The sequence below is a fragment of the Rhipicephalus sanguineus genome, unplaced genomic scaffold (genome assembly GCF_013339695.2).
Source record: "Rhipicephalus sanguineus isolate Rsan-2018 unplaced genomic scaffold, BIME_Rsan_1.4 Seq1039, whole genome shotgun sequence".
Taxonomy (NCBI): Eukaryota; Metazoa; Arthropoda; class Arachnida; order Ixodida; family Ixodidae; genus Rhipicephalus; species Rhipicephalus sanguineus.
The window spans coordinates 43,059-55,837 of record NW_023614215.1 but is presented as its reverse complement, the minus strand read 5'-3'; the positions used below and the strand labels follow the sequence as shown (position 1 = coordinate 55,837).

The following is a 12,779-nucleotide window of genomic DNA, read 5'->3' as shown; positions in this document are numbered from 1 at the left end:
GCCTAATACCGACCCTTGAGGGACCCCACTAGTCACTTTATACAAAGAAGACGTTTGGCCATTTACGGCAACATAACAATATCTATTGAGCAGATAGCTCTGCAGGAGATTCACAACTGACAAGTCAACATCAAAGTGCGCAAGTTTAACCATAATCAGCGTGTGGCTGACTACGTCAAAAGCCTTGCTCAGGTCACAGTAAATTACGTCAACCTGTCCTCTCTGAGAAATAGGTGTGGAGATCTGCGTCATGAAACTAGCAAGATTTGTGGTAGTTGAGCGGCCAGCGAGAAAACCATGTTGATTAGGAATCAATGAGTTTTTCACACTAAAAGACAATATGTCGTGAAGAGCCAGCTCGAAGATCTTTGATGTGGCACATAGTAGAGAAATCGGGCGATAATTAGAAGCATCTGTTTTAGAGCCCGACTTAAATACTGGAAAAACACGAGCAGTTTTCCACATGCTTGGAAATGTGGAAGTGTCCAGGCAGTTATTAAATATCGTAGTTAGTACTGGGACAAATATACTACCATAAGCTTTTAGTATGGCGGAGGGGATGCCATCTGGCCCACATGATAAGGATGGTTTTAAGCGCTTAATGCATTCGCAGATAAGATTTTCATCCAGCGACAAAGCACTGGATGAGCTAACCGCCTTGGGCTGTTGTCTGATATCAGTGCTAGAGTCTGAGGCCTTATAAACGGATGAGAAATGCGTGGCAAAACAGTCAGCGGCGGCATGCACTTCTACCCCATTTGAGTCCAGTAGTCTGAAGGACTCTCCGCTTTTGCTGGACCGTTTACGTACATACTTCCAAAACTCAGCCGGCCTGTCAGAGGCGCTTTTTTCTAAGAATTCAATGTACGAACTATGATCCCGTTTATATAGGCGTTTAGAGAGAGTTCGAAGGAAGCTGAACTCTTCCTTCCACTCGCTGGATGGAGAACATTTAGATTTCCTGTGTGCGTGATCTTTATGCTTCAGTGCACTGATAAGTTCAGATGAGAACCAGTGGGGATATTTACGTTGTTTAGGTGTATATTGGGGAATAAAATTACGCATGCTGCTCAGTACAAGCTCCGTAAACCGATCAACCTGCTCATCAACATTTGGTTTGTCAGTAACCTGTGACCACTCAACGGTAGACAAGTGATGATAGAGGCCCGTGTAATCACCTCGCTTGAAGGCAAATCTCGGAGATTTGTTTACGTAACTGCTGAAGCTCGTTGTTTCGGCTGATGCGGATAATCTTACGTTAAGTGGTGGGTGTAATTTGTACGGACGTACAAGAGAGATGCCGGAGCGGGAAACTTCAAGGGGTTGATCGTTTGACACACACAGGTCTAAGACGTTGCCACTGGAATTGACGACTGAGTTATGTTGCAGTAGGGAATTAAACGCCAGAAAGTCCAAGAGCAGGCTGCACTTTTTCTCTATGAAATGATTGTAATGAGAAAAAGTAAGCGTGCTCCAGTCAATTCCAGGTGCATTGAAATCCCCAAGAACAATAATTCTGTGCCACTATGAGAAGATACCACAAGTTCAATGGAAGACATGACATCATGAAACGAGGCAGGGGACATGCTGGGCGGTAAATAGAAACATCCAATCAACAATTTTTCACTGCGCTCAAGGTTGGTTTCTAGCCAAATGGATTCTTCGATAGTTTCTAGGTCTTTCCGTCTAACGGATTTCAGTGAATTGTCAATGGCAATCAGCACGCCACCGCCTTTCTGCTTGGTTTCACTGAAATCTCGGTCACTGCGGAAGGTGGTGTAGGTCGGGGGAATAAAGTCAGATCAGGGAATTTCAGCGCCTAGCCAGGTTTCAGAAATAGCAATAATAGGAAAAGAAGACGAAAGAACATTAGAGAAAAACTCTCGTGTCTTGGTACGTAGACCACGAGCATTTTGGTAGAATATGTCTACGTTACACGGCACTTTCGATTCCAGTCACTTGCTCAGAGGGATGAAGCATGTCATCGCGCAGCTCCCCACGAAATGGCTTGAAGAGGCATCCGAGGGGCCACATTGAAGGGTCATTCAGGCGTTGTAGTGTTTCCTTGTCGACTTCGATGTAGAACGAAGAATAGGACTGAAATTTGGTTTGAAGTCGCCGGCAGGAGATGGGAGACAGATCGAATGAAGCAATATGTTTTTTGATGTCAGCAACAGTGGTGTCCGGGCTCAGCTTCGTGACAAAAATGGCCTTTGGCCGTTGTGGCCGTTGTGGCCGTTGAGCTACAGATATATTCGATGTTGTCATAGCTCCAAAAGAGGCGGGTTTCTTCTTTCTTTCCCCCTCAGTCACCGCTGCATAAGAGGCTGTCGCAGGCATCACACTGCCACGCTCGGACGTGTCTACGTCAGCTGGCGGCGAATTCGAAGATGAAAGAGTTTTGGAGAGAGGTGGTTCAGAGCAGGCAGCTTGCTCGGAAGTCACTGATCGCTCAACGATCACATGCGCTGGGGGGATCACAGGTGCCTTCACTGCCACTCCGGCCGTGCGGCGCGTCAGCTCCTCACGCAGGAAGCGGACCTCTGCACGAAGGGAGGCGACCACGCGGGCTTGTTGTTCAACACCGCGGGAGTGATCTTTACGGAGGCGCTCGTTGTCTTCGCGTAGTTGGGATACCTCGTCGCTGAGGAACGAGATTCCCTCCAAAGCGTCGAGGAGAAGGCGGCGCAGCCCGGCGAGATCGCCATCCGGAGGGGTGCACGTGGAGAGGGAACCGGTTTGAGAGCTGCAATGCAGGGGCGTAGCCAAGGGGGGGGTTGGGGGGGTTCAAACCCCCCCCCCCCCCCCCGAAATTTTTCAGTTTTGCTTCCGTATATAGGCATGCACACATACAAACGCACGCACGAACATACATAAAGTATGGTTGAACCCCCCCCGAAAAAAATTTCTGGCTACGCCCCTGCTGCAATGCTCATCGATGCACGCCGCCGAGTTGTCTTCGCTAGGCTTACCAGCAGCACGGCTCAGATCACATAAATTGCAGCAAAACGAGCGCGATCCAGACTTCAGGAGTTGCAGCTCTTCATCAGGCCAGGTTACACACTTCGCATGAACACGTTTAGAGCAATTTTCACAGCGGAAAAACTGCTGCTTACCGAAAAACGGGCGCGGAGCATAGCAAGCATGCGTCCCGACTGGGAGCCATAATAATAATAATAATAATAATAATAATAATAATAATATAATAATAATAATAATAATAATAATAATAATAATAATAATAATAATAATAGACCTTAGGACCCATGCAGGTAATGCAACCACTGTGGTCCGAATGAAAGGCGTGCAGTATGACTCGTCTTAGGCCTTGACACGGAACGTCGCGATGAACTATATCCGCCGCAGCATCGCGTTCCTGCATGGACGCACAACCCGGAAACGGATCGAGTGTTATCCTGAGGACGCGACTGGCCTGACCACACGTACGCGTTGCAGCGTGTCAGCGCGTGACCTTTTGACGCGGCGCCAAGCCCTCTCCCTATGAAGAGAGAAGGCGTGCAGCTTCGCGTAACGCCGCGGGAAAATGTCACGCGCTGACACGCTGCAACGCGTACGTGATTGTGCAGATGACGCAGCGTGGGCTCGCGTCGCAGTGCTTGGATTGATGCTCCGAACACAACGTGAGATGCGTTCATGAGCTGGTAATTTTGCAAAGAGAAACAAAGGGGTTCCTTGAGGTTTTATAAGAACGACATCAAAGCCCCAACCTGTTGCCTTTCTCTTCAACTTATTACAGTTGGAACGTCCACGCCGACGGCCCGGCGGCCCAGCACACTGTTTACAGTTCACAACACTTTACTTTGTTGTACATTTTTTCTGGCCTGACAGGCCGCACATTCATTATGCCTTGGGACACATTCTGTGAACATGTGCAACATTTTCTGTACTTGTGCTTTTCTAGAGGTTTTACCGCACGACAACTTGGCGCGCTGAAACGTATAAACCGCTACTTTTTTTTTGTTTTTATTGAGAGAACAAAAAAATATTGCCACGAACTTTCAGTTTCCGCAGTGGTGCTATAAGTTCCATGAAAATAAATGAACATAGCCAGGTATCCTAGCAGCGCATGTACTGGAGACAAGCTGCATGTATCTTATTTCCAATTTTTTCATCGGTGCGCCGATCGCCGACACATGAAGGCTTACGAAACGTTTCTTCAACACACAACCACTGCGCGTACTGCTCTCTTCTAACTCTGAATACACTTGGTGCTGCTAAAATACTAGATACCGAAACGTAACCTTACACGACAATTTCACGCGCATTCAAGAAGTGTATACATACATGTCATGGGCTAGTTGGGTGATTGTATTTATGCAGCGCCGTCCATCTGTTCTGCTGATGCACAGCCACTCAGAGCGTCAATAGAGTTTTTTCTTTTTTTTTTCTGTATGCAGTGATTCATGGAAGTGGAAGACGAGAAATAAAGATGGTGAGTCGATCCTAGATAAAATGCACACGTTTGCTAATCATTTCAGAGAAGGGGGGGGGGGGGAGGGGCTAGGCCCCCTCTTTCCCTTTCCGAAAAAATTTTCTAGCTACGTGCCTGCCCGTCATAATTCAATGTGCAGGATTATGGTCATGCAAGTTTTTGACAATAATGGCGGCCGGGAAGACGATGTTGCATTCGAAAACTTCCCACATCAGGCCGTTGTGAGGTTCACGACATCGCTTAATTTTCATTATTGCACCCACTGCGATTTGCGCAGCTTGTTTTCTTTCGGAATCGACCAGCGGGGGGGGGGGGGGGGGGGGGGGGGGGAGTGGGGCGCTGCAGAACTTGGCTCCCCCTCATGGAAGACCCTGTGTACGCCTATGGTTAGGCGTATCAGCAAGGTAACATACTCCGTTTGCATGCAGGTGTAGAAGAAACTCATCGGCCGTCCTGCGCGTCTTGTCTGCCGCTTTTCGCGTGGCGAAGTGCACACTGTGAAAGGCGTGGTGTAAAATCAATTGAGCCTCACCATTGCCAAATTTTTTAGGAATGTTGTGAAGTTGGTTGTCCGTCCACAATATCGACTCCTATATATACCTCTGGAAACTTTAGCTCTGATGTCCCGTGATAACTTATCACTACTACTAATAACCACGTAAAATTATGCGCAACGCGGATGGTCACTAACCGTAAACACTGTTTTTTTTTTTCATGTTGAGGTTTGTTCGTACAGTCATGTGTTGACTGAGCGCGCACGATAATACCGTAAAGCTCATATGCTCGCCTGCTGGGAGCAGAAGAGGAACAGGTGCACTTCAAAGCCTTTTCTCTTGTTTTCATGCCCTTGAATCCCTTTCTATTGTTTCTGTACATGAATTGACTACCAAAGCACAGGTCTTTAATATTCTTAATTATCGTTACTGCTACACTACTTCATTACCTTCATCTCATTGTTCTAACGCCCGCTTTTCGGACACTACACTGAATATGTGCCACTGTCTGATATCATCGTCGTCGTCATCATTATCATGACACTACTTTCTTCATGACCAAGGCTGATCCCACTCTGTGGGTAGGTGCCACAATTCTTGAAGCCCATCATCACCACCATCCTATTTACTGATCAGTGTTCATTCTCTCTTTTTTTTTCATTTTTATATTTACTACCGACAGAATGAAATCATTACCTATTTTCGTCCGACAGCCTCTAACGTTTCAATTTATGCTGAGGCCTACCATGACTTGATGTAATTATTACTAAATCGTGCGTCAAGGCACCGCAGATGCTACAAAGAAAGAAGAACACGTGCATCTTTAAAACGCGTGTGTCTCGATTTCTGTTGATGTGAAAACATACGTTAATCAGGTAATGTTGAATGTCGAGGCGTCGCAGCTTCCCAGGACGTTTCACCTTGACGTTGCTTCCGAGTTGACTTGGTGAGTAAGCCGCTCGCAGACGTCTCGCCTCTACAAACCGCAAACCGTCAAAGTCATCCGTCTTGCACGGTTCTAACTTAGCGCCTCATACGGTACAGGCATTAGGCACGACTTGTAGCAACAGATACACAATGAAGCATGTAGACAATCGGCCACGCTTCTGCGTACGTACGTTGCTGCAAGCGGCGTCCAAGCGCGTAACGTGGCATGGTGAACAAGGCTGATAAACGTTTTATTTATTTATTTTTCTGCAGTAAAATTATCAGACGTCGCACACTAGCATTTCACCTTGCGTCTTTTTTGTCGATGTGCAAAACACGCTGAATAATGATAATATCCGGGGTTTAACGTCCCAAAACCACGATATGATTATGAGAGACGCCGTAGTGGAGGGCTCCGGAAATTTCGACCACCTAGTTCTTTAACGTGCACCTAAATCTAAGTACACGGGCCTCAAACATTTTCGCCTCCACTGAAAATGCAGCCGCCGCGGCCGGGATTCGATCCCGCGACCTTCGGGTCAGCAGTCGAGCGCCATAACCACTAAACCACCGTGGCGGGGCGTGCAAAACACGCTGAAGTAGTGCTCACTATAAGTGTAATTCATTTTTTTGGGGGGATGAATACCTGAAAATTGGCGTTAATCTTGCAGTTTATGCTAAGCATACATGATTTTTGCTCTCTGCTCGGCTTCAATTTCGCGTTTGGATCATGTGCTCTAAAGGGAGAAATATTAGAACATATCTGAGTGATTTGTCGAATTATGTTAATTAGCCACATTGACAAAACGATTTGTGTGCCGCTTCAAATAATCCACCTACACAGGCATGAATAATACCATGCGATCTTGCATTTAAAACTATAATGTTAGAATAAAAAACAAACAAACATGTAGATGCACTTCGTTCTCACGTTGCACGACACTCAATTGTTTCATTATGGTGATGGTTTCATTATGGTTACAATAACCTCAGTTATTGTAACACCTTAGTTGCACCTTGTGGCAGGGATAATGAAATTCCGGTTGTTTGCCTTTATAGGGCTAGTAACTGGTTTAATAAACAGGGTTATTAGCAGTGCAGGCGTCGGCAGGGGGGTGCGAAAGCAGCACTTGCCCCCCTCAAGCCGCACCAGCACTTGCTCTCCGCCCAAGCTACATTAACGTCCTCCACTCCCTCCCCCAGCAGCGACAACACGAGTTTGCCCCCCCCCCCCCCCCCCGCTCGTACAAAATCCTGCCGATGCCCATGATTAGCAGAGGTAGTTGTTGCTCACGATGCTAATACAGCACACGACGCGTATTAATTCAAGTACGAGTAGAAATGGGAATGTGCGGAAGTCGCAAAAGCGCGATCTGCCTTGGTTAGATGTGCTATGAAATGTTATAATCTCCAAGGCTCTCTTTGGTTTTTTAACGCTAACGAGCTCGTTGAAATACCACACTTTTACAGATCACGAAGCACCATGGCCAAGGAGCATGCCTTCCAGACCCGGGCGCTCAATTACTGTATCTTCACTACGGCTGTCATAGCAATATGCGCGGCCGCAAACTACCCCATCTTGCGGTGGATATTCACCGTGCACACCAAGTACTGCACCACGCACGCGTGCGAACGGCTCACGCGCGACATTCGCACATCCATGAACAGGAAGCAGCCACCGTGCCAAGACTTTTACGAGTTCACTTGCGGAAAATGGCAACACGCTCATCCCGGGTTCCTCAATCAAACGGAGTACACGTACAACAGGGTGGTGGCGGAGGTAGTGAGAAATTTAAAGCGCATCGACGTTCCATCCAGCAACCAGACAGCGGTGCAAAAGGCGGCCGCAGCGTTCCGGTCGTGTTTGAGCATGATAAACAGCGAAGCGATGAACAGCGAGGAGCTTGTGAACTTCATCGCGAGCCTTGACATCATGTGGCCATCAGGCGGCACCACGGGCCAGCTCAAAGCGCTCGACGTGCTCGTGAAGCTGTCCTTGTCTTTTGACATGCACTTTCTTTTCACCGTGGACACGTATATAGACTACAGCGAGACGTACAGCTTGCGCGTATCCGTTCCAAGTCACATGCTGTACGCGAATACGCACAATTACACCTCCAATGAAGTGAAGAAACAAGCGCTTAACCTGCTATTTGCCAACGAAAACTTGGACGCTATGCTCACGGTACTCACCAAGTTTGAGCAAAAAATAAAGAAAACAATGGCCTCAGTGACCGCTGTGCGGCGTTTCACCGACACTCTCACATTTAGAGACATCGGGAAATACATGCCAAACCAGCCAGGCTCCGATTGGGTGCACGCCATTAACAAGGAGCTACCAGACATCAAAGCGATCACAAAGAACACGCCTGTTCGCGTCGATGATGTCGCCCATCTTGAAGCAATATCTGAACTAGTTTACGAGCTGGAAGACCAAATGTTACTGTCTTGGTTCGTCGGCTGGAATGTGTTCGAAGTGTTGGCACTCGATGCTTCCTACCAGCTAGGCGTTGTCTTGGCGGGCACATCTGACATATTCAACGAGAAGCACTGTTTCTACGCCGTGCGCGACAACCTTCACTTCGCCCTTACTACCAAGGATCTGCTATCCTTCAGCGAGCCGTCCACGCGAGCTGCCATTTCGAATACGGCCAGTGCGGTTTGGCGAAGCTACCGTCACTACATTCGCGCCAACGAGTGGATGGACATGTCAACAAAAGCACGTGCTCAGGAGAAGGCGAGGCAAATGGTTTTACTTGACGGCTACCCGCGGTTCGTCGATAACGCAGAAAGCCTAAACAAATTTTACACTTACATACCGGACCTGACTCCCGATTTCATGAAAACGATAATAATACTCAGACAAGCTGAGTTGAATTACTTGAAGAGCTACCTTCACCTGTCAGCGGAGAAAACTAACCTGCAAAAGTGGAATTATCCTTTATTGAGTCTTGATTCCCTCAGGTTTCACAATGACCTAAACAAAATTGTCGTGCCGGTCGCCGCGGCCGCGGAACCTCTTTACCTGAAGTACTTTCCAACATCGTGGAAGTTCGGAGGCTTAGGAACCGCCATTGCAGAGCAGATGTTCCATGCCTTCGACGTAACTGGAAAAGACTTCGACGGCTTTGGCGGCCCTCTGGACTGGTGGTCCAACAATACGCGGCTTGCGAACAATAAGAGGTCCCTATGCTACCTGAAGGACTTCGTGCAGTGGTCGGAAGGCGCGCCCGGATTGTCTACAGTGGAGCAGTACAGGTCCTTGCTTGCCTCCGTAGAAGGCGTTCGTCAGGCGTTTCGAGCGTATGCCCTGAAGACGGACGCAAACCGAAAGCATTTGCGTACCATTGACTTCCTGGCACCCTCCCAGATCTTCTTCTTGAGCTACTGCTTTCGATGGTGTTCCAAAGATGAGCCCCGGAGCGCTATGAATGCGCACATGTGCAACTTCCCACTAGCTTACAGCAAGCACTTCACCGATGTCTACGGCTGCCAAAAAGGCGATCGCATGTACTACCGGCGGAAATGCAAGTAACACCCCTGTCGGCATCCATCACTTGTCCACAGCAACATGTTGATTCCATAGCCTCGTTTACGACTTCGTGTGTGATGGTGTAAATAAGCGTTTTTACGACTGCCAAACTAGCCCCTTATGTACATAGAACATCAAGAGACTGCTCGCAGCTTAAAAAAACATTTGCTGAGTGACTGCAATGAAACGAGTCATGGACACGCGCATTCGCCGGTGCTGCTCTCACATGCTCCTTGTGGAATAACGTTTTTGTGTAATATACGTTTAGAAAAGGACAAATATGACACCCGAGTCTCATGCAGGCGTAAAGAATGCAGGGCAGGCAGATGTGAGCGACTGCCGACAATGACCTATGTGCGGTTTGTGAACGTGTCGACAAGCTCATATTCCAGCAACGCCGAACACTACTTCAAGCTTACGGGCGCCACGAAAGTGTACGAATGGAAGGTCATTCTCCCACTGTGCAACTTCATTTCAAGGTTACGCTTAAGACATAAACAGTGGACGTTGACACTCATTGCTTGTTTCACCTTTCTTTTACTATTGTCGGTTCAGTTTAATGTATCATTGTAGGGCATTTAGTACACAAGCCAGAGAAATGATCTCGATCTCACAAACTCGGGCTTCGCGCAGGTGAATGACTCGTTTCGTTCGCCGCGGGAAACATTTGTTTCCTTCGAATCTGTATGCGTTATGGCCTACAGTTGAAGCCAGGAAAGTGTGAATCCAAATTTTTAGGGCAAAATTTGAACTCAACGGTACTGGCTAAGGAGAACACTGCTTTTGAACCCATTGACAAGATCACTGACCTACTCTGCCGAAGTGTTGACGAGTGCAGAAGGATTAACTCGAGATCCCCACATCCGATATTTACGAAAGCGTTACCGTCCATCGGAGGTATAGAAATAAGACTGTAGAAATATCCTGGCGCCGTACTGCTCGAATGAACCGCTAGCGTTCTGAGACTCTTAACCATAGGAGAAACTGATGTCATGCGTGTAACGTCGTGTACAGCTACAAATGTTGTGTGTGTTCTTTTTCACGTGAAATGGTGTAATACAACACTTAACAATATTCAATGACATTTCAGGCCTCACATGCGCAAAAAAAAAAAAAAATACTGCACACCGTAACAACAGTACTTAACACACCTTTATAAGAAGCCCTTTCGTAGCCATTTTGAATTTATTAAGCTATACCTCATTTAAAAGGTCTGAGACCGCAGAGTACTGATTTAATTAAGGTACATGAAATTAAATAACTTAATTTTTGAACGCCATAGTTCGTGCGTGAGAGGGTTATATATTGATTGTTTTCTGAGCATATAGGGACATATTTTAATATGATGTTTAGTGCCAAAATTCCTTGTTTTTCGTACGTTAGCGGGAGCTTCCCAGCGTTAATTTATGAGAGGTTCTTTACTTCCAGTATTTTGTACGCTTGAAAATGTGGCTTATTCTTTGCGCGTGGCAAATGTTTCATATAGCTATAACTGTGAGTTTGAGTAATGACTCAACGCTGCTCAGGTTTGTGTAGCTGCACACCAGCGGTATGTTAAAGGGACACACAAGAGCAAAACGAATTTTCTCATATTAGTAAAGTACTCTTTCACGGTACCAAAAACACCACGCTTGCTGCGAGAAGACGCTTAATTAGCGATAAAAGGGGCAAAAACAAAATGTGGGTGGCGACGCCACCTTGAAGTTTCCGCACCATTCGCGGTGCGTCACATGTTAATAATATCTGGGGTTTTAACGTCCCAAAACCACGATATGATTATGAGAGACGCCGTAGTGGAGGGCTCCGGAAATTTCGACCACCTGGGGTTCTTTAACGTGCACCTAAATCTAAGTACACGGGCCTCAAATATTTTCGCCTCCATCGAAAATGCAGCCGCCGCGGCCGGGATTCGCTCCCGCGACCTTCGGGTCAGCAGTCGAGCGCCATAACCACTAGACCACCGTGGCGGGGCGTGCGTCGCATGTTTTGACAGCGCCTACTATAGGGACTACGTAGTTCCTAATCGGTAAAAATGAAGTACATTGTCCTCTGAGGGGGCCATAGATTTAGCATACCAAGTTTGGGGTAATTTTGTTGAGCCAATGGCGCCAAAATACGATAAATACACCTTGAAATCCGTGACGTTACGCGGGGAGATTTCGGAGCGAAATTTAAAAATGAAACTTTGAACTTCATTTTCTCCTCTATTAATAAACCTATGATGGCGAAATTAACGACATTAGAGTTCTCAGAGCACAATTTATCGGTCTAAACTGATTCATTGTTTCTTTTTAGTGTCCCTTTAAACATGTGTCAACGAATGCATTGTAGATTTAGATAGGTAAATATCTTAACCTGTTCAAAAGTACAATTGAGTCCCTTAAGTGAGCACTTGAGTGACTGAATATGGGGACACCGCATAGATGTTCTTGAAATAAGACGCCCAGAAAACGAGCGGAGAGAGTTGGGTAAAACATTAATGACAGCTCTGCAATCACTTTAGCCCAGAAAAAGTACTACTTCGTGTTGCCAATATTCGAGTGAATCTTACTTTGAAGTTTCCTTCGGTGAGCTTGGCAGCAGTGGATCGCGGACGACACTTCAAAACTAGATCAGCTTCTCGGTGAGAATTAGTCCTTGCTTATCTACCAAGTGCTACCGCAGCGAGAACCGTTTCCTGATGCTGGTGCCTTGCCCACTGTATGACATGTGTGACACCTGATATTATCCCTTTTGTGCTGAATATATTACCATGTGGCGATATTAAGGTGAACCAAGGCCAAACTGAGAAGGAATAATTTGAGGGATTGTTCATATGCCCGTGTACTGGCCAAAACTTCCGGAGGCCTCCACTGCGGCGCGCCTCATAATCATATCGTGGTTTTGGCACGTTAAACCCCAGGTATTATATTATTATTATTATTATTATTATTATTATTATTATTATTATTATTATTATTATTATTATTATTATTATTATTATTATTATTATTATTATTATTGATTATTGATTGATTGATTGATTATTATTATTATTATCACTTCGCTGCCGACGAAATCGTTCTGATCTCTTATTTCTTTACAAGCTAGTCCACGGTATCATATCCTGCCCTGTACTTCTCAATTGTGTTAATTTTCGAATTCCGCGTAAGTTAACCAGAGAGAACAGACCGTTTCATGTACCCGCCTGCTTCTTCCAACACTCTACCGTTCACAGAATACAAAGTCTTTATAATATTAATTTTCTTGACCTTGACGTTTTTCATAGTCCACAATCATTGTTTTTATCCAAGCTTTGCACTGTTTTGACATAGTATGGCACAATGTACAACGTCTTCCCTTGTCCGTCTTTCCGCATAGTTGTATATGTGCA

General features: G+C 46.3%; 1 protein-coding gene across 1 annotated transcript; it reads left to right on the top strand.

Annotated features, from left to right (window-relative positions):
• The first annotated feature begins 5,806 nt into the window (after nucleotides 1-5,806).
• LOC119375953 (endothelin-converting enzyme 1) lies at nucleotides 5,807-9,432 on the top strand. The gene is made up of 2 exons (XM_037645970.2): nucleotides 5,807-5,893; nucleotides 7,345-9,432. Exon 2 carries the CDS (start codon nucleotides 7,358-7,360, stop codon nucleotides 9,407-9,409), a length of 2,052 nt encoding a protein of 683 aa, XP_037501898.1. The 5' UTR covers nucleotides 5,807-5,893; nucleotides 7,345-7,357; the 3' UTR covers nucleotides 9,410-9,432.
• Nucleotides 9,433-12,779: the final 3,347 nt, after the last annotated feature.